Source organism: Leptodactylus fuscus, chromosome 4 (assembly GCF_031893055.1).
Source record: "Leptodactylus fuscus isolate aLepFus1 chromosome 4, aLepFus1.hap2, whole genome shotgun sequence".
Classification (NCBI taxonomy): domain Eukaryota; kingdom Metazoa; phylum Chordata; class Amphibia; order Anura; family Leptodactylidae; genus Leptodactylus; species Leptodactylus fuscus.
In genome coordinates, this window is record NC_134268.1 from 224,650,811 (window position 1) to 224,677,033 (window position 26,223).

The 26,223-nt window shown below is 44.6% G+C and overlaps 1 protein-coding gene across 1 annotated transcript in view; it reads left to right on the forward strand.

Moving 5' to 3' along the window:
* LOC142201065 (acid-sensing ion channel 1C-like) overlaps window positions 1-20,849 on the forward strand; it is a 37,780-nt gene extending 16,931 nt beyond the window's left edge. The window contains exons 4-11 of the mRNA XM_075271894.1: window positions 1,857-2,007; window positions 8,181-8,246; window positions 9,031-9,184; window positions 13,504-13,595; window positions 13,745-13,824; window positions 14,907-14,975; window positions 17,433-17,485; window positions 20,693-20,849. Of these exons, the coding sequence (XP_075127995.1) occupies window positions 1,857-2,007; window positions 8,181-8,246; window positions 9,031-9,184; window positions 13,504-13,595; window positions 13,745-13,824; window positions 14,907-14,975; window positions 17,433-17,485; window positions 20,693-20,771 (744 nt within the window). The 3' untranslated portion in view covers window positions 20,772-20,849. The remainder of the gene's footprint in view (window positions 1-1,856; window positions 2,008-8,180; window positions 8,247-9,030; window positions 9,185-13,503; window positions 13,596-13,744; window positions 13,825-14,906; window positions 14,976-17,432; window positions 17,486-20,692) is intronic.
* Window positions 20,850-26,223: the final 5,374 nt, after the last annotated feature.

Genomic DNA, 26,223 nt, shown 5'->3' on the forward strand with positions numbered 1-26,223 from the left:
CCCCACACCAGTGCTGAAGCACTTAGGGATAGTTCACACGTAAATTACGTGTGGCTTATTTTGGTCCTGAAAAAAAAGTTTCCACTTTTTTTTGGAGCTTTTTTTGTAAAAACATCTTTTAAAAAAAGCCAGGCTGTTTTCCCCTCCCGTAAAGTGAATGGGCCGAAAAAAAAAGCTGTTTCGGTCGCTTTTTTTTTGCAAAAAAAAAAAGCTCCCATTCACTTCTATTGCAGAAAAATCCGCTAGCAGAAAAAAAAAAAAAGCTAGCAGTCTGCATAGACCACTATTGTAAAGGGGCTGATTTTGAAGCAAAATCCGCTGTCAAAATCAGCCTCTTTGCCTCCATGTGAACTAGCCCATACAGGTCGCAGATGTGGTGGAGGTTGCAGCGCAGGAGTAGGCTTTCAGAGAGGCTTTCCCCAAAGTGTCAGAGACAGATGTGCAGGTGTCCAGGCTGGTGTAAACAGTGGGCGAGGCAGTGGCGGCAACACCGGGCGACGATTGTCCTGCTTTTGCTCTCTCCCACTGAGCCCAGTGCTTGCCTTCCAAATGACAACGCACGCAAAAGGTGGTAAGGTTGTTCTTTTCAGAGCTCCTACTCAGTTTAGACTTGCAAAGTGTGCAAACCGCACTAAATTTGTCCTCCGCGTATACATTGATAAATCTCAACACCATTGAGGAACGTGGCCTCGATGGGGGAGCTTCTCTTGGGTGGCTTCTCAGCCAGGATGGTATCCCTGACCTCGGAGGCACTGTGCTGTCTGGCCCCCAAGCTGATGAGCTTCTGCACGGCCTGCTGACGTCTCCCCATGCCAGTGTTACAGCGTTTTCAGCTCGTAGCTGGGGTCGATTTAACGGAGGAGGAGGAGGAGGAGGAGGAGGGTGGTGTTTCAGCACTCCTGCCAGGAATATTGGGCGGGGAGACAAGGCAGGCCGCCACAGTTTGCGACCCGGTCCCAGCCTCAACTACATTCAGCCACGATTGAGATGTAGCGTCCCTGGCCGCATTCACTTGTCCACGCGTCGGTGGTCAAGTGGAACTTTTGTGCAAAGCGCAGAACTTAGGGACACACGCTGGTGCAAGGCTCAACTCACCCAAAGGGCCTAAATCTCTGCAGGTAGAGGCTGAAGTCTCCTGAAGGGCCCCAATCTCTGCTGGGCTCAGCTTAAGGGCCGGGAACTTCATTTGTACGGGCTCATGTTATGGGCCATAATAGTGAATTTTGGAAGGTCTCCCCACATCACACACATCCACAATGACAGGTCAGGGGGGGACTGAAGGATTTCCCATTGTCTATTCCATCTGTGCTTGTCATGGGTAATGTGATATAAAGGGGGGCTCGGTAATGTTTGTGGAGCTTACATTGGGGTTTGTGTCCCTCCATTTGGGGAGTAAAGAAGGTTTCCAGGTATTTCCCCCCACTGTGATAGAGGTTGTAGTGAGTGTGTATAGTGTGTAGTTGATAGGCTGTGATAGTGGGGTAATAGAGGGGTTTTGGGGTGTTAGATGCCCCCAGACATGCGCCCCCTGCTGGCCCAGTTACATTGCAGAGGTGTTGCATCATTTCCTGGGGGGTCATAGTGGACTTGGTGACTCTCCTGAGGTGAATGGTGGGATCCCCTGACACAGAGCATTGTCTCCCATAGACTATAATGGGGTTCCAGATTCCTTCCAATATTCAGATGATATTCAAAAGGAATATTTTACTGTTCTCTCATCTCCACTCAATGTTAGTAGGATTCTTCCCGGGGGGTTAGGACACTATGTGGTGGGCTCTATCTGGTTATCTTTCTTCTAGGGTCACCTCTACAGCCACAGACTCCTGAATATTTGTCTTTAACACCTGCTCCCTCAGCTGACGTACCTGCCCCCTCCGTGGGGTGATTGCAAGGACACTCCATTTACATCTCCCTACTTTACGAACTACAGCATCTCCGCCTGTCGCATCGACTGTGAGACGCGCCTGATCCTGAAAGCATGCAACTGTCGCTTGGTCTATATGCCAGGTAATGTCTATCTGCAGATCTGATTCTTAAAGGGAAAATGTAATCAAAGTGAAGTCTGTGACCTGGAGACACTTCTGCTACATTACAATGTACTGACACTCGGCCATATACATTACACCCCTCCATCTGACACTATACATTGTACATTACGCCCCTCCATCTGACACTATACATTGTACATTACGCCCCTCCATCTGACACTATACATTGTACATTACACCCCTCCATCTGACCCTATACATTGTACATTACGCCCCTCCATCTGACCCTATACATTGTACATTACGCCCCTCCATCTGACACTATATATTGTACATTACACCCTCCATCTGACCCTATACATTGTACATTACGCCCCTCCATCTGACCCTATACATTGTACATTACGCCCCTCCATCTGACACTATACACTGTACATTACGCCCCTCCATCTGACACTATACACTGTACATTACGCCCCTCCATCTGACACTATACACTGTACATTACGCCCCTCCATCTGACGCTATACACTGTACATTACGCCCCTCCATCTGACGCTATACATTGTACATTACGCCCCTCCATCTGACGCTATACATTGTACATTACGCCCCTCCATCTGACGCTATACATTGTACATTACGCCCCTCCATCTGACGCTATACATTGTACATTACGCCCCTCCATCTGACGCTATACATTGTACATTACGCCCCTCCATCTGACGCTATACATTGTACATTACGCCCCTCCATCTGACGCTATACATTGTACATTACGCCCCTCCATCTGACGCTATACATTGTACATTACGCCCCTCCATCTGACGCTATACATTGTACATTACGCCCCTCCATCTGACGCTATACATTGTACATTACGCCCCTCCATCTGACGCTATACATTGTACATTACGCCCCTCCATCTGACGCTATACATTGTACATTACGCCCCTCCATCTGACGCTATACATTGTACATTACGCCCCTCCATCTGACGCTATACATTGTACATTACGCCCCTCCATCTGACGCTATACATTGTACATTACGCCCCTCCATCTGACGCTATACATTGTACATTACGCCCCTCCATCTGACGCTATACATTGTACATTACGCCCCTCCATCTGACGCTATACATTGTACATTACGCCCCTCCATCTGACGCTATACATTGTACATTACGCCCCTCCATCTGACGCTATACATTGTACATTACGCCCCTCCATCTGACGCTATACATTGTACATTACGCCCCTCCATCTGACGCTATACATTGTACATTACGCCCCTCCATCTGACGCTATACATTGTACATTACTCCCCTCCATCTGACGCTATACATTGTACATTACGCCCCTCCATCTGACGCTATACATTGTACATTACTCCCCTCCATCTGACGCTATACATTGTACATTACTCCCCTCCATCTGACGCTATACATTGTACATTACGCCCCTCCATCTGACGCTATACATTGTACATTACGCCCCTCCATCTGACGCTATACATTGTACATTACGCCCCTCCATCTGACACTATACATTGTACATTACGCCCCTCCATCTGACTCTATACATTGTACATTACTCCCCTCCATCTGACGCTATACATTGTACATTACTCCCCTCCATCTGACGCTATACATTGTACATTACTCCCCTCCATCTGACGCTATACATTGTACATTACGCCCCTCCATCTGACGCTATACATTGTACATTACTCCCCTCCATCTGACGCTATACATTGTACATTACTCCCCTCCATCTGACGCTATACATTGTACATTACTCCCCTCCATCTGACACTATACATTGTACATTACGCCCCTCCATCTGACACTATACATTGTACATTACGCCCCTCCATCTGACACTATACATTGTACATTACGCCCCTCCATCTGACACTATACATTGTACATTACGCCCTTCCATCTGACACTATACATTGTACATTACACCCCTCCATCTGACACTATACATTGTACATTACACCCCTCCATCTGACACTATACATTGTACATTACGCCCCTCCATCTGACACTATACATTGTACATTACGCCCTTCCATCTGACACTATACATTGTACATTACACCCCTCCATCTGACACTATACATTGTACATTACACCCCTCCATCTGACACTATACATTGTACATTACACCCCTCCATCTGACACTATACATTGTACATTACACCCCTCCATCTGACACTATACATTGTACATTACACCTTCCATCTGACACTATACATTGTACATTACACCCTCCATCTGACACTATATATTGTACATTACACCTTCCATCTGACACTATACATTGTACATTACACCCCTCCATCTGACACTATACATTGTACATTACACCCCTCCATCTGACACTATACATTGTACATTACACCCCTCCATCTGACTATACATTGTACATTACTCCCCTCCATCTGACACTATACATTGTACATTACGCCCCTCCATCTGACACTATACATTGTACATTACGCCCCTCCATCTGACACTATACATTGTACATTACTCCCCTCCATCTGACACTATACATTGTACATTACACCCCTCCATCTGACACTATACATTGTACATTACACCCCTCCATCTGACACTATACATTGTACATTACTCCCCTCCATCTGACACTATACATTGTACATTACGCCCCTCCATCTGACACTATACATTGTACATTACGCCCCTCCATCTGACACTATACATTGTACATTACTCCCCTCCATCTGACGCTATACATTGTACATTACACCCTCCATCTGACGCTATACATTGTACATTACACCCTCCATCTGACACTATACATTGTACATTACACCCCTCCATCTGACTATACATTGTACATTACTCCCCTCCATCTGACACTATACATTGTACATTACGCCCCTCCATCTGACACTATACATTGTACATTACGCCCCTCCATCTGACACTATACATTGTACATTACTCCCCTCCATCTGACACTATACATTGTACATTACACCCCTCCATCTGACACTATACATTGTACATTACACCCCTCCATCTGACACTATACATTGTACATTACTCCCCTCCATCTGACACTATACATTGTACATTACGCCCCTCCATCTGACACTATACATTGTACATTACGCCCCTCCATCTGACGCTATACATTGTACATTACTCCCCTCCATCTGACGCTATACATTGTACATTACACCCTCCATCTGACGCTATACATTGTACATTACACCCTCCATCTGACCCTATACATTGTACATTACACCCCTCCATCTGACACTATACATTGTACATTACACCCCTCCATCTGACACTATATATTGTACATTACACCCCCTCCATCTGACACTATACATTGTACATTACACCTCCCCATCTGACGCTATACATTGTACATTACACCCCTCCATCTGACACTATACATTGTACATTACACCCCCTCCATCTGACTCTATACATTGTACATTACACCCTCCATCTGACGCTATACATTGTACATTACACCCCTCCATCTGACACTATACATTGTACATTACACCTCCCCATCTGACACTATATATTGTACATTACACCCCTCCATCTGACACTATACATTGTATATTACACCCCTCTATCTGACACTATACATTGTACATTACACCCCTCCATCTGACACTATACATTGTACATTACACCTCCCCATCTGACACTATATATTGTACATTACACCCCTCCATCTGACACTATACATTGTACATTACACCCTCCATCTGACGCTATATATTGTACATTACTCGGTGTTCTCCTGTACTATGCTCCTCAGTACTCTGTGGTCTCCTGTACTGTGCTCCTCAGTACTCGGTGGTGTCCTGTACTATGCTCCTCAGTACTCGGTGGTCTCCTGTACTATGCTCCTCAGTACTCGGCGGTGTCCTGTACTATGCTCCTCAGTACTCGGTGGTCTCCTGTACTATGTTCCTCAGTACTCGGTGGTGTCCTGTACTATGCTCCTCAGTACTCGGCGGTGTCCTGTACTATGCTCCTCAGTACTCGGTGGTCTCCTGTACTATGCTCCTCAGTACTCGGCGGTGTCCTGTACTATGCTCCTCAGTACTCGGTGGTCTCCTGTACTATGCTCCTCAGTACTCAGTGGTGTCCTGTACTATGCTCCTCAGTACTCGGCGGTGTCCTGTACTATGCTCCTCAGTACTCGGTGGTCTCCTGTACTATGCTCCTCAGTACTCGGTGGTCTCCTGTACTATGTTCCTCAGTACTCGGCGGTGTCCTGTACTATGCTCCTCAGTACTCGGCGGTGTCCTGTACTATGTTCCTCAGTACTCGGCGGTGTCCTGTACTATGCTCCTCAGTACTCGGCGGTGTCCTGTACTATCCTCCTCAGTACTCAGTGTTCTCCTGTACTATGCTCCTCAGTACTCGGTGGTCTCCTGTACTATGCTCCTCAGTACTCGGCGGTCTCCTGTACTATGTTCCTCAGTACTCGGCGGTCTCCTGTACTATGCTCCTCAGTATTCGGCGGTCTCCTGTACTATGCTCCTCAGTACTCGGCGGTCTCCTGTACTATGCTCCTCAGTATTCGGCGGTGTCCTGTACTATGCTCCTCAGTACTCGGTGGTCTCCTGTACTATGCTCCTCAGTACTCGGTGGTCTCCTGTACTATGCTCCTCAGTATTCGGCGGTGTCCTGTACTATGCTCCTCAGTACTCGGTGGTGTCCTGTACTATGTTCCTCAGTACTCGGTGGTGTCCTGTACTATGTTCCTCAGTACTCGGTGGTCTCCTGTACTATGTTCCTCAGTATTCGGCGGTGTCCTGTACTATGCTCCTCAGTACTCGGTGGTGTCCTGTACTATGTTCCTCAGTACTCGGTGCTCTCCTGTACTATGTTCCTCAGTACTCGGTGGTGTCCTGTACTATGCTCCTCAGTACTCGGTGGTGTCCTGTACTATGTTCCTCAGTACTCGGTGGTGTCCTGTACTATGTTCCTCAGTACTCGGTGCTCTCCTGTACTATGTTCCTCAGTACTCGGTGGTGTCCTGTACTATGCTCCTCAGTACTCGGTGGTGTCCTGTACTGTGCTCCTCAGTACTCGGTGGTGTCCTGTACTATGTTCCTCAGTACTCGGTGCTCTCCTGTACTATGTTCCTCAGTACTCGGTGGTGTCCTGTACTATGCTCCTCAGTACTCGGTGGTGTCCTGTACTATGTTCCTCAGTACTCGGTGGTGTCCTGTACTATGTTCCTCAGTACTCGGTGGTGTCCTGTACTATGCTCCTCAGTACTCGGTGGTCTCCTGTACTATGCTCCTCAGTATTCGGTGGTCTCCTGTACTGTGCTCCTCAGTACTCGGTGGTGTCCTGTACTATGTTCCTCAGTACTCGGTGGTGTCCTGTACTATGCTCCTCAGTACTCGGTGGTCTCCTGTACTATGCTCCTCAGTATTCGGTGGTCTCCTGTACTGTGCTCCTCAGTACTCGGTGGTGTCCTGTACTATGTTCCTCAGTACTCGGTGGTGTCCTGTACTATGCTCCTCAGTACTCGGTGGTCTCCTGTACTGTGCTCCTCAGTACTCGGTGGTGTCCTGTACTATGCTCCTCAGTACTCGGTGGTGTCCCGTACTATGCTCCTCAGTACTCGGTGGTGTCCTGTACTATGCTCCTCAGTACTCGGTGGTGTCCTGTACTATGTTCCTCAGTACTCGGTGGTGTCCTGTACTATGTTCCTCAGTACTCGGTGGTGTCCTGTACTATGTTCCTCAGTACTCGGTGGTGTCCTGATTTCAGTCTCTGCTCTCCCTCAGCTTCTCCAGGTCTCCCCTTCATTGTCCTTGTTGCTCTCCTCCATTCTTATCTGTCTTCAGTTCTCTCCACTTCCTTTTTCCCCAGAGCTTCTCTTTTGCTTTGCCTCTTACTACCGGTCCAGTCCGTCCATCTTCTTATTCCTCTCCTGCTGCTATTGGAGGGTTAAAACTAACTGGGGACGGGAAACCATCAGTATCAAAAACAAAACAGGCACTAGAAAACATCACAGACGCCTTCTAGCCATGGAGATGGATCCCACTAGAGACATCAATGACTGTGGCTCCAATGGATCAGAGTGACCCCACAGTATAGACACAAAAGACTGATATATCATCAATAAAGAAATCATCATCAACTTCCTCTTCTTTTTCCAGGGAATGAGCCCATATGTGAGCAGGAGGTTGATGTCAGCTGTGCCGAGGAGCATTTAAAGAAAATAGGTCAGTAATGGGGGGGGAAGCGGGGTCAATGAGAAAGGGACAGAGGGGAAAGTGATGCAAGGATGATGAGGATCACGATGCAGAGGCAATGAGGACATAGATGCCAAAAGTGATAAGGACGGCGATGCAGGGGCGAGGAGGATGGGGATGCAAGGGCGAGGAGGACGGGGATGCAGAGGCGAGGAGGACGGGGATGCAAGGGCGAGGAGGACGGGGATGCAGGGGCGAGGAGGACGGGGATGCAGGGGCGAGGAGGACGGGGATGCAGGGGCGAGGAGGACGGGGATGCAGGGGCGAGGAGGACGGGGATGCAGGGGCGAGGAGGACGGGGATGCAGGGGCGAGGAGGACGGGGATGCAGGGGCGAGGAGGACGGGGATGCAGGGGCGAGGAGGACGGGGATGCAGGGGCGAGGAGGACGGGGATGCAGGGGCGAGGAGGACGGGGATGCAGGGGCGAGGAGGACGGGGATGCAAGGGCGAGGAGGACGGGGATGCAGGGGCGAGGAGGACGGGGATGCAGGGGCGAGGAGGATGGGGATGCAAGGTGGGTTGAGGGCAGTTGAGAATCTTATTGTACAAATGACCATGCTTTGTGCTTGTCATATAGTAAATGATTCCACTTCTTGTTTCTGCCTTATATCTATATGTGTTAAATCATGGTAACAACTCATATGGCCACCATAGCAGCCCAATAGAATAGGAGTAATAAGGCCCAGTGCCTGATGGGAGGTCACGCCGCAGTGGGCAAAGCTGCAATAATGTCCTGTTCTCTGCTATGTCTAGAGACCTCATCAAATGAAAACGAGCCGCTGTGCGAATGTCAGACGCCGTGCAGCATGATACGATATGGGAAAGAGATGTCCATGGTGAAGATTCCCAGCAAATCTGCATCTAAATACATGGCCAAAAAATACAACCGTACCGAAGAATACATCAGGTGAGTAAACCGACCGTAGTAAGATAATAGTAAGATTATTGTAACCTAGTGACAGATATGTAATAGAATAATAGAATTGTGATATGGAAACAGCTGATCGTGCAGGACATAGACACTGGTCTCTTCAGTCTACTCCTCCATCACCACTAGGAGACGCTGTGCCAGCCTGGATATCGCAGGGGAGTTGCCGGTGTCACTAAAATCTGCAAATGATGACACTTTCCATCACCTATTTCCATTCTCTGACATATGGGAGGGTCCCCAGTGTCGTGCGAGGTCTCCTGGCCACGGCCACTTTTCACACTGATAATGACAGAATCCCTCACCTGACAGACCTTGGTTTATTCGTCAGGAAGATCACTACAGTGTTGGCCAAAAGTATTGGCACCCCTGCAATTCTGTCAGATAATCCTCGTGTTCCTCCAGATAATGATTGCAGTCACAAATTCTTTGGTATTTTCTTCATTTAATTTGTCTTCAATGGAAAACCACAAAAAGAACTGTCAAAAAGCCAAATTGGATATAATTCCACAGCAAACATAAAAAAGGGGGTGGACAAAAGTATTGGCACTGTTTGAAAAATCATGTGATGGTTCTATAATTTGTGTAATTACCAGCACCTGTTACTTACCTGAGGCACCTAACAGGTGGTGGCAATAACTAAATCACACTTGCAGCCAGGTGAAATGGATTAAAGTTGACTCCACCTCTGTCCTGTGTCCTTGTGTGACCACATTGAGCATGGAAAAAAGAAAGAAGACCGAAGAACTGTCTGAGGACTTGAGAAGCAAAATTATGAGGAAGCCTGAGCAATCTCAAGGCTACAAGTCCATCTCCAAAGCCCTGAATGTTCCTGTGTCTACCGTGCGCAGTGTCAGTAAGAAGTGTAAAGCCCATGGCCCTGCGGCTAACCTCCCTAGATGTGGACGCAAAAGAAACATTGACCAGAGATTTCACCGCAAGATTGTGCGGATGGCGGATAAAGAACCTCGACTAACATCCAAACAAGTCCAAGCTGCCCTGCAGTCCGAGGGTACAACAGTGTCACCCCGTACTATCCAGTGTCAGCGTCTGAATGAGAAGGGACTGTATGGTAGGAGACCCAGGAAGACCCCACTTCTTACCCACAGACAGAAGCCAGGCTGGAGTTTGCCAAAACTTACCTGAGAAAGCCAAAACCGTTCTGGAAGAATGTTCTCTGGTCAGAGGAGACAAAAGTAGGAGAAGGCCTCAACATAGAGATTACAGGAAAAAAGAGAAGAAGACGCCCCCTACTGTCAGACATGGCGGAGGTCCCTGATGGTTTGGGGTTGCTTTGCTGCCTCTGGCACTGGACTGCTTGACCGTGTGCATGGCATTATGAAGTCTGAAGACGACCAACACATTGTGCAGCATCATGTAGGGCCCAGTGTGAGAAAGCGGGGTCTCCCTCAGAGGTCAGGGCTCTTCCAGCAGGACAATGACCCAAAACACACTTCAGGTCTGCACTAGAAAATGGTGGTGAGAGAAAGCCCTGGAGACTTGTAAAGTGGCAGCAATGAGTCCAGCCCTGAATCCCATAGATCACCTGTGGGGGAGGGGGAGAGATCTCTTGGTGGCAGTTTGGAGAAGGCCCCCTTCACATCTCAGGGGGGACCGCGAGCAGTTTGCCAAAGAAGAAGGGTCTAAGATTCCAGCAGAGCCTTGTAAGAAACTCATTGCTGGTTAGCGGAAGCGGTTGTGCTACCAAGTATTAGGCTGAGGGCGCCAATACTTCTGTCCGCACTAGTTCTGGAGTTTTGTGTAAAATGATCAATGATGTGACTTTTTTTTCATTCTCTTTTGTGTTTTTCATTGCAAGCAAAATAACTGAAGATATTACCAAAGAGTTTGTGCTTGTAATCATTATCTGGGGGACACCGAGGATTATCTGGCAGAACTGCAGGGGGGGGCAATACTTTTCGCCAACACTGTATGTGCCTAGGCCTACGTATCAGAGATGAGTCCTGGAATGGAGGTCTATCCTCTACAGTGAGGAGTCCTGGAATGAAGGACTACTAACAGCTCGGCATTACCTTGATTTATTGCTAGATTTCTGGAGTTCTAGACTTTACTTCTGGGTGTTGCAATTTTAAAGTTTTTCCAGAGAAGGCAGAAATTCCCCTGAGTCTGACACCAATTGCACCATTAGAAGAAATAAACTCCTTACCAGACACAAATATTGCAATTGGTCAAAGTCCCTGGATCATCATCCTGTGCTAAAATTCTAGACACCATATCTTATATTTTTACTTTCCAAAAACTCCAGTCCCCTCTTGATCTTGTATAAATCACTTGTCTTCACCACATGATGTGTCAGAGAGTTCCATAATCTCACTGCTCTTCTCCTTCATCTTCTCTTCCTCCTTCTCCTCCCTCCTCTTCATCCTCCATTTCATCTTCTGCTCCTCTTCCTCCTCCTCCTTTTCAAATTCTGCTCCTCTTCCTCCTCCTCCTTTTCATCTTCTGCTCCTCTTCCTCCTCCTCCTTTTCATCTTCTGCTCCTCTTCCTCCTCCTCCTTTTCATCTTCTGCTTCTCTTCCTCCTCATCTTCTGCTCCTCTTCCTCATCTTCTGCTCCTCTTCCTCTTCCTCATCTTCTGCTCCTCTTCATCTTCTGCTCCTCTTCCTCTTCCTCATCTTCTGCTCCTCTTCATCTTCTGCTCCTCTTCCTCTTCCTCATCTTCTGCTCCTCTTCATCTTCTGCTCCTCTTCCTCCTCCTCGTGCTCCTTTTCATCTTCTGCTCCTCTTCCTCCTCCTCGTGCTCCTTTTCATCTTCTGCTCCTCTTCCTCCTCCTCGTGCTCCTTTTCATCTTCTGCTCCTCTTCCTCCTCCTCGTGCTCCTTTTCATCTTCTGCTCCTCTTCCTCCTCCTCGTGCTCCTTTTCATCTTCTGCTCCTCTTCCTCCTCCTCGTGCTCCTTTTCATCTTCTGCTCCTCTTCCTCCTCCTCCTTTTCATCTTCTGCTCCTCTTCCTCCTCCTCGTGCTCCTTTTCATCTTCTGCTCCTCTTCCTCCTCCTCGTGCTCCTTTTCATCTTCTGCTCCTCTTCCTCCAGCTCGTGCTCCTTTTCATCTTCTGCTCCTCTTCCTCGTGCTCCTTTTCATCTTCTGCTCCTCCTCCTCGTGCTCCTTTTCATCTTCTGCTCCTCCTCCTCGTGCTCCTTTTCATCTTCTGCTCCTCCTCCTCGTGCTCCTTTTCATCTTCTGCTCCTCTTCCTCCTCCTCATGCTCCTTTTCATCTTCTGCTCCTCTTCATCCTCGTGCTCCTTTTCATCTTCTGCTCCTCTTCCTCCTCGTGCTCCTTTTCATCTTCTGCTCCTCTTCCTCCTCGTGCTCCTTTTCATCTTCTGCTCCTCTTCCTCCTCCTCCTTTTCATCTTCTGCTCCTCCTCCTCGTGCTCCTTTTCATCTTCTGCTCCTCTTCCTCCTCCTCGTGCTCCTTTTCATCTTCTGCTCCTCCTCCTCCTCGTGCTCCTTTTCATCTTCTGCTCCTCTTCCTCCTCCTCGTGCTCCTTTTCATCTTCTGCTCCTCTTCCTCCAGCTCGTGCTCCTTTTCATCTTCTGCTCCTCTTCCTCCTCCTCGTGCTCCTTTTCATCTTCTGCTCCTCTTCCTCCTCCTCGTGCTCCTTTTCATCTTCTGCTCCTCTTCCTCCTCCTCGTGCTCCTTTTCATCTTCTGCTCCTCTTCCTCCTCCTCGTGCTCCTTTTCATCTTCTGCTCCTCTTCGTGCTCCTTTTCATCTTCTGCTCCTCTTCCTCCTCCTCGTGCTCCTTTTCATCTTCTGCTCCTCTTCGTGCTCCTTTTCATCTTCTGCTCCTCTTCCTCCTCCTCGTGCTCCTTTTCATCTTCTGCTCTTCTTCCTCCTCTTCTTGCTTCCTCTCCCCCTCCTTCCCTATGTGCTGAGGGGTTCTAGGTTTGGGGATTCCATCATAATCTCCACTTTTTTCTAAGCTCAAAAATAGTGCAGTTTGAAGCCATCAAACCCATTAGATTTAGGAGAGACCTCATGAAGGTTAACGGCATCCATCAGGCTCCGCCAGTCTCTGAAACCCGTTCCAGCGCTGCTGCCATGGATCCCATCTATATGGGATGAGCAGCCATGACAATGTTATGAACGGAATTAAAAACTTTTATCCAATTAAATTGGAAAGGATACTGGACGGTCCCCATCAGACGCAGTGGTATGATCCATATGACCACCATCTCTCTGACTATAGAGATCTGCCTTGGAAGCTAACCCTCTGACAAATGTCTCGAGTTTCCATACGGCTGTCTAACTCTTGATGTGTCTTCATTCTCTCAGGGACAATATTCTGGTTTTGGACATTTTCTTTGAAGCCCTGAACTACGAGACGATTGAGCAGAAGAAGGCGTATGAGGTGGCGGGCTTACTGGGTGAGACAAGAAGCCCAAAAGGGTTCCAATTCTTGGCCAAATACAATGTCTGTGTGGGGTGAGGTCTGGACTGTGGACTGGCTGTGACTGGTCAGTGGATCTATCAGAGCCTACACAAGAAATAGGATTCATGTTTTGTCTGTCTCCAGGTGACATTGGTGGCCAGATGGGCTTGTTCATTGGGGCCAGCATCCTCACGATCCTGGAGATCATCGACTACCTGTATGAGGTGAGACTCTGTATCACTGGAAACCACAGTGTATACAACAATCATGTCAGCGCAACTATACATAAAGGGTCAGTGGTGTAGAAAGTTCTTTGTGAAGAGGAAGGAGGTAATGAAGGGTGTGAGAGTAACCAGCAATGTAACCGGGACATCGTGTGACAGAATCGGCAGGCAAAGACTCCTATCTGTCTCTATAAATAACATATCAATATTCTTCTCCAGACCTAACATTACACTAATCCCCAGAACCCCCCACACTGTATTATCTCCTATCTCTCTCTAGTATAACACTACACTAATCCCCAGAACCCCCCACACTGTATTATCTGTGTATTATCTCCTATCTCTCTCTACTATAACACTACACTAATCCCCAGAACCCCCCACACTGTATTATCTGTGTATTATCTTCTATCTCTGTCTAGTATGACACTACACTAATCCCCAGAACCCCCCACACTGTATTATCTGTGTATTATCTCCTATCTCTCTCTAGTATAACACTACACTAATCCCCAGAACCCCCCACACTGTGTTATCTGTGTATTATCTCCTATCTCTCTCTACTATAACACTACACTAATCCCCAGAACCCCCCACACTGTATTATCTGTGTATTATCTCCTATCTCTCTCTAGTATAACACTACACTAATCCCCAGAACCCCCCACACTGTATTATCTGTGTATTATCTCCTATCTCTCTCTAGTATAACACTACACTAATCCCCAGAACCCCCCACACTGTATTATCTGTGTATTATCTTCTATCTCTCTCTAGTATAACACTACCCTAATCCCCAGATCCCCCCACACTGTATTATCCGTGTATTATCTCCTATCTCTCTCTAGTATAACACTACACTAATCCCCAGAACCCCCCACACTGTATGATCTGTGTATTATCTCCTATCTCTCTCAGTCTCACATACATTGTCTGTGTTCTCTTCCTTCCTATCCCTATGTATTATATCCTCCATGTGTTATCTACAATCCATCTTGTCTCATGTCTTCTCTGTCCTCCATATTATCTTCCCCATGTCTTATCTCGGTAGTATTTACCATACCTTATGACTTGTTTTGCAGGTTTTGCGGGATAAGGTTTTTAGTTATTTACAGAAGAGAAAGAAATCACAAAGAAAAGAAAGTGATCTGGTAAATACAGAGAGCAGGGAGAAAACCTCGATAGAGGGCGCCACTGCTCCAGCTCAATAGGACATGAACACACATCGCATATACAGTCCTATGAAAAAGTTTGGGCACCCCTATTAATCTTAATCATTTTTAGTTCTAAATATTTTGGTGTTTATAACAGCCATTTCAGTTTGATAGATCTAATAACTGATGGACACAGTAATATTTCAGGATTGAAATGAGGTTTATTGTACTAACAGAAAATGTGCAATATGCATTAAACCAAAATTTGACCGGTGCAAAAGTATGGGCACCTCAACAGAAAAGTGACATATTTAGTAGATCCTCCTTTTGCAAAGATAACAGCCTCTAGTCGCTTCCTGTAGCTTTTAATCAGTTCCTGGATCCTGGATGAAGGGATTTTGGACCGTTCCTCTTTACAAAACAATTCAAGTTCAGTTCAGTTTGATGGTCACTGAGCATGGACAGCCCGCTCTCAAATGATCTGAAAACAAAGATTGTTCCACATAGTTGTTCAGGGGAAGGATACAAAACGTTGTCTCAGAGATTTAACCTGTCAGTTTCCACTGTGAGGAACATAGTAAGGAAATGGAAGACCACAGGGACAGTTCTTGTTAAGCCCAGAAGTGGCAGGCCAAGAAAAATATCAGAAAGGCAGAGAAGAAGAATGGTGAGAACAGTCAAGGACAATCCACAGACACCTCCAAAGAGCTGCAGCATCATCTTGCTGCAGATGGTGTCACTGTGCATCGGTCAACTATACAGCACACTTTGCACAAATAGAAGCTGTATGGGAGAGTGATGAGAAAGAAGCCGTTTCTGCACGTACGCCGGAAACAGAGTCGCCTGAGGTATGAAAAAGCACATTTGGACAAGGCAGCTTCATTTTGGAAGAAGGTCCTGTGGACTGATGAAACAAAGATTGAGTTGTTTGGTCATACAAAAAGGCGTTATGCATGGCGTCCAAAAAAAAACAGCATTCCAAGAAAAACACATGCTACCCACTGTAAAATTTGGTGGAGGTTCCATCATGCTTTGGGGCTGTGTGGCCAATGCCGGTATCGGGAATCTTGTTAAAGTTGAGGGTCGCATGGATTCCACTCAGTATCAGCAGATTCTTGAGAATAATGTTCAAGAATCAGTGACGAAGTTGAAGTTACGCCGGGGATGGATATTTCAGCAAGACAATGATCCAAAACACCGCTCCAAATCCTCAGGCATTCATGCAGAGGAACAATTACAATGTTCTGAATGGCCATCCCAGTCCCCAGACCTGAATATCATTGAACATCTGTGGGATGATTGGAAGCGGGCTGTCCATGCTCGGCGACCATCTAACTTAACTGAACTTGAATTGTTTGTCCAAAATACCTTCATCCAGGATCCAGGAACTGATTAAAAGCTACAGGAGGCGACTAGAGGCTGTTATCTTTGCAAAAGGAGGATCTACTAAATATTAATGTCACTTTTCTGTTGAGGTGCCCATACTTTTGCACCGGTCAAATTCTGGTTTAATGCATATTGCACATTTTCTGTTAGTACAATAAACCTCATTTCAATCCTGAAATATTACTGTGTCCATCAGTTATTAGATATATCAAACTGAAATGGCTGCTGCAAACACCAAAATATTTAGAACTAAAAATGATTAAGATTAATAGGGGTGCCCAAACTTTTTCATAGGACTGTATACAGCATATCCTATATATACAGTGCAGCATATCCACACATCACATATATACAGCATATCCACACATCACATATATACAGCGCAGCATATCCACACATCACATATATACAGCATATCCACACATCTCATATATACAGCATATCCACACATCACATATATACAGCGCAGCATATCCACACATCACATATATACAGCATATCCACACATCACATATATACAGCATATCCACACATCACATATATACAGCGCAGCATATCCACACATCACATATATACAGCATATCCACACATCTCATATATACAATGTATATGGGATGTCCTCTATTCTGCCTCTCAGTGCTGTATGTCGTTTGATTTCAGCACCTATATGTCCATCACATGACCTATACAAGTTCTTAATGACTTCTTCTATTCAATGATAGCAAGCAGAGATGTTGTATCCTCTGAAGAATGGCCGTTTCTCCATCATACAATTAGCCTCGTCTCCTGGCAGTGCACTGCCCCCTACTCATCTTACACATGTACCCATCCTGTCCCCAGACGACCCCTGGTACTTTTGGGTTGGGTTCTCCTTTCCCTCTGACTTCATTTCATTGTAACATGGTCCAGATTTGTGAAGCATCGATGATACCCCCACGATCCACAGAGACCCAGGTACCCTGCTCAGTGCCGCAGCACATGTAGCAGAGCCCAGACTGTCCACCCGCTGCAGCTCCGTGATCTCAACCCTGTCTGACATCTTACAGCTCTCCTCTCTTTGTGTTTCAGGGGAGCCCAGATGTCCTATCCAGTCCAACCCTGGGCCCCATCCCCAACCCCAGGTAGTTATTGACAGAGTAAGGGGTCTGAGAGACCAGGGGATGAGACCTGTGACTGCTGTCACCTTATAATGGCAGGACGTGTGAGATGAAGACAGCGGGTGGAGGGTCATGGGAACATGGGTGAGCAGAGTAATAAGTGTGTAATCTGTATGTAGTGAGCTCCCCCTAGTGGTGACTGTATAATCTGTATGTAGTGAGCTCCTCCTAGTGGTGACTGTATAATCTGTATGAAGTGATCTCCTCCTAGTGGTGACTGTATAATCTGTATGTAGTGAGCTCCTCCTAGTGGTGACTGTATAATCTGTATGAAGTGATCTCCTCCTAGTGGTGACTGTATAATCTGTATGTAGTGAGCTCCTCCTAGTGGTGACTGTATAATCTGTATGTAGTGAGCTCCCCCTAGTGGTGACTGTATAATCTGTATGTAGTGAGCTCCCCCTAGTGGTGACTGTATAATCTGTATGTAGTGAGCTCCCCCTAGTGGTGACTGTATAATCTGTATGTAGTGAGCTCCTCCTAGTGGTGACTGTATAATCTGTATGTAGTGAGCTCCTCCTAGTGGTGACTGTATACTCTGTATGTAGTGAGCTCCCCCTAGTGGTGACTGTATAATCTGTATGTAGTGAGCTCCTTCTAGTGGTGACTGTATAATCTGTATGTAGTGAGCTCCCCCTAGTGGTGGCTGTATAATTTGTATGTAGTGAGCTCCCCCTAGTGGTGACTGTATAATCTGTATGTAGTGAGCTCCTCCTAGTGGTGACTGTATAATCTGTATGTAGTGAGCTCCCCCTAGTGGTGACTGTATAATCTGTATGTAGTGATCTCCTCCTAGTGGTGACTGTATAATCTGTATGTAGTGAGCTCCCCCTAGAGGTGACTGTATAATCTGTATGTAGTGATCTCCTCCTAGTGGTGACTGTATAATCTGTATATAGTGAGCTCCTCCTAGAGGTGACTGTATAGTCTGTATGTAGTGAGCTCCTCCTAGAGGTGACTGTATAGTCTGTATGTAGTGAGCTCCCTCTAGTGGTGACTGTATAATCTGTATGTAGTGAGCTCCTCCTAGTGGTGACTGTATAATCTATATGTAGTGAGCTCCCTCTAGTGGTGACTGTATAATCTGTATGTAGTGAGCTCCTCCTAGTGGTGACTGTATAATCTGTATGTAGTGAGCTCCTCCTAGTGGTGACTGTATAATCTATATGTAGTGAGCTCCCTCTAGTGGTAACTGTATAATCTGTATGTAGTGATCTCCTCCTAGTGGTGACTGTATAATCTGTATGTAGTGAGCTCCCCCTAGTGGTGACTGTATAATCTGTATGTAGTGATCTCCTCCTAGTGGTGACTGTATAATCTGTATGTAGTGAGCTCCTCCTAGAGGTGACTGTATAGTCTGTATGTAGTGAGCTCCTCCTAGAGGTGACTGTATAGTCTGTATGTAGTGAGCTCCTCCTAGAGGTGACTGTATAATCTGTATGTAGTGAGCTCCCCCTAGTGGTGACTGTATAATCTGTATGTAGTGAGCTCCTCCTAGTGGTGACTGTATAATCTGTATGTAGTGATCTCCTCCTAGTGGTGACTGTATAATCTGTATGTAGTGATCTCCTCCTAGTGGTGACTGTATAATCTGTATGTAGTGAGCTCCCCCTAGTGGTGACTGTATACTCTGTATGTAGTGAGCTCCCCCTAGTGGTGACTGTATAATCTATATGTAGTGAGCTCCTCCTAGTGGTGACTGTATAATCTATATGTAGTGAGCTCCCCCTAGTGGTGACTGTATAATCTGTATGTAGTGATCTCCTCCTAGTGGTGACTGTATAATCTGTATGAAGTGATCTCCTCCTAGTGGTGACTGTGTAATCTGTATGCAGTGAGCTCTGCCAAGTGGTGAATGTATAATCTGTATGCAGTGAGCTCCCCCTAGTGGTGACTGTGTAATCTGTATGCAGTGAGCTCCCCCTAGTGGTGACTGTATTATCTGTATGTAGTGAGCTCCCCCTAGTGGTGACTGTATAATCTGTATGTAGTGAGCTCCCCCTAGTGGTGACTGTATAATCTGTATGCAGTGAGCTCCCCCTAGTGGTGACTGTATAATCTGTATGTAGTGAGCTCCCCCTAGTGGTGACTGTATAATCTGTATGTAGTGAGCTCCCCCTAGTGGTGGCTGTATAATCTGTATGTAATGAGCTCCCCCTAGTGGTGACTGTATAATCTGTATGTAGTGAGCTCCCACTAGTGGTGACTGTATAATCTGTATGTAGTGATCTCCTCCTAGTGGTGACTGTATAATCTGTAGGTAGTGAGCTCCTCCTAGTGGTGACAGTATAATCTGTGTGTAGTGAGCTCTCCCTAGTGGTGACTGTATAATCTGTATGTAGTGAGCTCCTCCTAGTGGTGACTGTATAATCTGTATGTAGTGAGCTCCCACTAGTGGTGACTGTATAATCTGTATGTAGTGATCTCCTCCTAGTGGTGACTGTATAATCTGTAGGTAGTGAGCTCCTCCTAGTGGTGACAGTATAATCTGTGTGTAGTGAGCTCTCCCTAGTGGTGACTGTATAATCTGTATGTAGTGAGCTCCTCCTAGTGGTGACTGTATAATCTGTATGTAGTGAGCTCCCCCTAGTGGTGACTGTATAATCTGTATGTAGTGAGCTCCCCCTAGTTGTGACTGTATAATCTGTATGTAGTGAGCTCCCCCTAGTGGTGGCTGTATAATCTGTATGCAGTGAGCTCCCCCTAGTTGTGACTGTATAATCTGTATGTAGTGAGCTCCCCCTAGTGGTGGCTGTATAATCTGTATGTAATGAGCTCCCTCACTATAGGAGACCCCCATTCTATCAGATCAGGTGGGTTCCCCAGCACATATATACATACCTACACCATAGTGATACACAGGAGAATTATTACTCAAAGTCATTAAAAACCCAATAAAATATTGGGGCACAAAACATCCGATCCTGCATGAGCTCTGAAGAAGGTCCGATCATAGAGAATCCCCTGTGTCCTGCCCTGAGTAGAGAGAGCTTACAGATGACTAGTGGTAGCGGCCACCTCCACGTGTATCCTCTATGTGGTACCAGCCACCTGTATGTGTCTCACGTCCATATACCATCCACCACACTTCTGTACAGTGTGAGACCTTCCCATGTGTCGTCCTCTGTCTCTCTTACTGTTCCTCCTTATTCCGCTCTCTCTCCTACACAGGGTCCATGGCACTCTATGCACAGCGCTCCATACTGCCCCCAGTGCTCACCGCACGTCCTACCTCGTCACCAGGCTTTAGGATCCATTCGAGAATTTGCCTGCTGACAACTTCTCTACGTAAACCCTCAGATTATAGACGATGGCTGAAAACGAATTGTGACGCAAGATCACCTTGAAACTAGAACGTCCGCCGCATGACATCACCGTCCGTCTGTCCATGTGAACTACACGTACTGCAAGAATAAAGTCATTCCCGGGGATATTGTTACCTGAGTCAGTGTATCTAAGCTTATGGTGTGTGATACTGTCTGCTGAACATGTATCTATACTGAGGACTACTGACTGCTGTATCTAATCCTATACTGTGATACTACTTGCTGAATTTAAAGTGTATCTAAACGTTGAAACTACTTGTGATTTTCGGGCAGAATTACTGTCATTAATGCATTTTATAATAACTAGCACAATTTTTACATCCTGCCCCATTATGTATAGGATAGGATAAGATAAGATAATCCTAGAATAGTCCCACCATGGGGATAGTCAGTGTTACAGCAGCAGATAATACCGTGATATATTACAGGACAGACAAGCTCAGAGCAGATAGAAAAGAAAGACTCTGGAGCATTTAGTTCTGTGTGCGGAGTGTCTGCGGTGAAGGGGTGAAGCAGTCGGTCACTGACAGGACTGCCCAGTGCTATCACGTTTCATACATGGGGTGGGATTTGTTCTCCAGCATGGAGGTCACCACGGACAGTGTCCTTCTGTCACCCACCACCTGTACTGGGTCCAGGAGGCTCCTAAGGACAGAGCCGGCCCTTCTGATCAGCGTGACAAGTCTATTCCTGTCCCTGGCTGGTATACAGCGCTCCCCGCAGGCCACTCTGGAGAAGATGAAGAAGGCCATAAGAAGTGGTCCCTGGGCCCCACAGGCCCTCAGCCTCCTGAGCAGGTAGAGCCTAGTGTGGCCCTTACTGTGCAGCACATCCAGGTGATCGGCCCAGTCCTGCTTATTATTGGAGAGCGCACCCAGATACTGCAGGATACACAGTGAGGAGCTGGGACTAATCTCTATAGAGGAGGAAGGAGAAAGCACTGCAGGATGTCACTGATGTGTTAGTAAAGCCATTACATACATATTCATGACTCAAATATCTCCAGATCTTCACAAATGTATAGGGGAAATTATCTATCTATAATACATAGTGTATGACGCTGTCAGGGCTCCTAGGACTATATATATCTATAATACATAGTGTATGACACTGTCAGGGCTCCTAGGACTATATATATCTATAATACATAGTGTATGACACTGTCAGGACTCCTAGGACTATATATATCTATAATACATAGTGTATGACACTGTCAGGGCTCCTAGGACTATATATATCTATAATACATAGTGTATGACACTGTCAGGGCTCCTAGGACTATATATATCTATAATACAGTGTATGACACTGTCAGGACTCCTAGGACTATATATATATATCTATAATACATAGTGTATGACACTGTCAGGACTCCTAGGACTATATATATCTATAATACATAGTGTATGACACTGTCAGGGCTCCTAGGACTATATATATCTATAATACATAGTGTATGACACTGTCAGGACTCCTAGGACTATATATATCTATAATACATAGTGTATGACACTGTCAGGGCTCCTAGGACTATATATATCTATAATACATAGTGTATGACACTGTCAGGGCTCCTAGGACTATATATATCTATAATACATAGTGTATGACACTGTCAGGGCTCCTAGGACTATATATATCTATCTATAGTACATAGTGTATGATGCTGTCAGGGCTCCTAGGACTATATATATCTATAATACATAGTGTATGACACTGTCAGGGCTCCTAGGACTATATATCTATAATACATAGTGTATAACACTGTCAGGGCTCCTAGGACTAATATATATATAATACATAGTGTATGACACTGTCAGGACTCCTAGGACTATATATATCTATAATACATAGTGTATGACACTGTCAGGGCTCCTAGGACTATATATATCTATAATACATAGTGTATGACACTGTCAGGGCTCCTAGGACTATATATATCTATAATACATAGTGTATGACACTGTCAGGGCTCCTAGGACTATATATATATATATAATACATAGTGTATGACACTGTCAGGGCTCCTAGGACTATATATATCTATAATACATAGTGTATGACACTGTCAGGGCTCCTAGGACTATATATATCTATAATACATAGTGTATGACACTGTCAGGGCTCCTAGGACTATATATATCTATAATACATAGTGTATGACACTGTCAGGACTCCTAGGACTATATATATCTATAATACATAGTGTATGACACTGTCAGGGCTCCTAGGACTATATATATATATATATATATATATATAATACATAGTGTATGACACTGTCAGGGCTCCTAGGACTATATATATCTATAATACATAGTGTATGACACTGTCAGGGCTCCTAGGACTATATATATCTATAATACATAGTGTATGACACTGTCAGGGCTCCTAGGACTATATATATCTATAATACATAGTGTATGACACGGTCAGGGCTCCTAGGACTATATATATCTATCTATAGTACATAGTGTATGATGCTGTCAGGGCTCCTAGGACTATATATATCTATAATACATAGTGTATGACACTGTCAGGGCTCCTAGGACTATATATCTATAATACATAGTGTATAACACTGTCAGGGCTCCTAGGACTAATATATATATAATACATAGTGTATGACACTGTCAGGACTCCTAGGACTATATATATCTATAATACATAGTGTATGACACTGTCAGGGCTCCTAGGACTATATATATCTATAATACATAGTGTATGACACGGTCAGGGCTCCTAGGACTATATATATATATCTATAATACATAGTGTATGACACTGTCAGGGCTCCTAGGACTATATATATCTATAATACATAGTGTATGACACTGTCAGGGCTCCTAGGACTATATTTATATCTATAATACATAGTGTATGACACTGTCAGGGCTCCTAGGACTAATATATATATATATAATACATAGTGTATGACACTGTCAGGACTCCTAGGACTATATATATCTATAATACATAGTGTATGACACTGTCAGGACTCCTAGGACTATATATATCTATAATACATAGTGTATGACACTGTCAGGGCTCCTAGGACTATATATATCTATAATACATAGTATATGACACTGTCAGGGCTCCTAGGACTATATATATCTATAATACATAGTGTATGACACTGTCAGGGCTCCTAGGACTATATATCTATAATACATAGTGTATGACACTGTCAGGGCTCCTAGGACTAATATATATATATAATACATAGTGTATGACACTGTCAGGACTCCTAGGACTATATATATCTATAATACATAGTGTATGACACTGTCAGGACTCCTAGGACTATATATATCTATAATACATAGTGTATGACACTGTCAGGGCTCCTAGGACTATATATCTATAATACATAGTGTATGACACTGTCAGGGCTCCTAGGACTAATATATATATATAATACATAGTGTATGACACTGTCAGGGCTCCTAGGACTATATATATCTATAATACATAGTGTATGACACTGTCAGGGCTCCTAGGACTATATATATCTATAATACATAGTGTATGACACTGTCAGGGCTCCTAGGACTATATATATATATATATATATATATATATATATATATATATATATATATATATATACACATATATATCTATAATACATAGTGTATGACACTGTCAGGGCTCCTAGGACTATATATATCTATAATACATAGTGTATGACACTGTCAGGACTCCTAGGACTATATATATATCTATAATACATAGTGTATGACACTGTCAGGGCTCCTAGGACTATATATATCTATAATACATAGTGTATGACACTGTCAGGGCTCCTAGGACTATATATCTATAATACATAGTATATGACACTGTCAGGGCTCCTAGGACTAATATATATATATATAATACATAGTGTATGACACTGTCAGGACTCCTAGGACTATATATATCTATAATACATAGTGCATGACACTGTCAGGACTCCTAGGACTATATATATCTATAATACATAGTGTATGACACTGTCAGGGCTCCTAGGACTATATATATCTATAATACATAGTGTATGACACTGTCAGGACTCCTAGGACTATATATATCTATAATACATAGTGTATGACACTGTCAGGGCTCCTAGGACTATATATATCTATCTATAGTACATAGTGTATGATGCTGTCAGGGCTCCTAGGACTATATATATCTATAATACATAGTGTATGACACTGTCAGGGCTCCTAGGACTATATATCTATAATACATAGTGTATAACACTGTCAGGGCTCCTAGGACTAATATATATATAATACATAGTGTTTGACACTGTCAGGACTCCTAGGACTATATATATCTATAATACATAGTGTATGACACTGTCAGGGCTCCTAGGACTATATATATCTATAATACATAGTGTATGACACGGTCAGGGCTCCTAGGACTATATATATATATCTATAATACATAGTGTATGACACTGTCAGGGCTCCTAGGACTATATATATCTATAATACATAGTGTATGACACTGTCAGGGCTCCTAGGACTATATTTATATCTATATTACATAGTGTATGACACTGTCAGGGCTCCTAGGACTATATTTATATCTATAATACATAGTGTATGACACTGTCAGGGCTCCTAGGACTATATTTATATCTATAATACATAGTGTATGACACTGTCAGGGCTCCTAGGACTATATTTATATCTATAATACATAGTGTATGACACTGTCAGGGCTCCTAGGACTATATATATATATATATATATATATATATATATATATATATATATACACATATATATCTATAATACATAGTGTATGACACTGTCAGGACTCCTAGGACTATATATATCTATAATACATAGTGTATGACACTGTCAGGACTCCTAGGACTATATATATCTATAATACATAGTGTATGACACTGTCAGGGCTCCTAGGACTATATATATCTATAATACATAGTGTATGACACTGTCAGGGCTCCTAGGACTATATATATCTATAATACATAGTGTATGACACTGTCAGGGCTCCTAGGACTATATATCTATAATACATAGTGTATGACACTGTCAGGGCTCCTAGGACTAATATATATATATAATACATAGTGTATGACACTGTCAGGACTCCTAGGACTATATATATCTATAATACATAGTGTATGACACTGTCAGGACTCCTAGGACTATATATATCTATAATACATAGTGTATGACACTGTCAGGGCTCCTAGGACTATATATCTATAATACATAGTGTATGACACTGTCAGGGCTCCTAGGACTAATATATATATATAATACATAGTGTATGACACTGTCAGGGATCCTAGGACTATATATATCTATAATACATAGTGTATGACACTGTCAGGGCTCCTAGGAC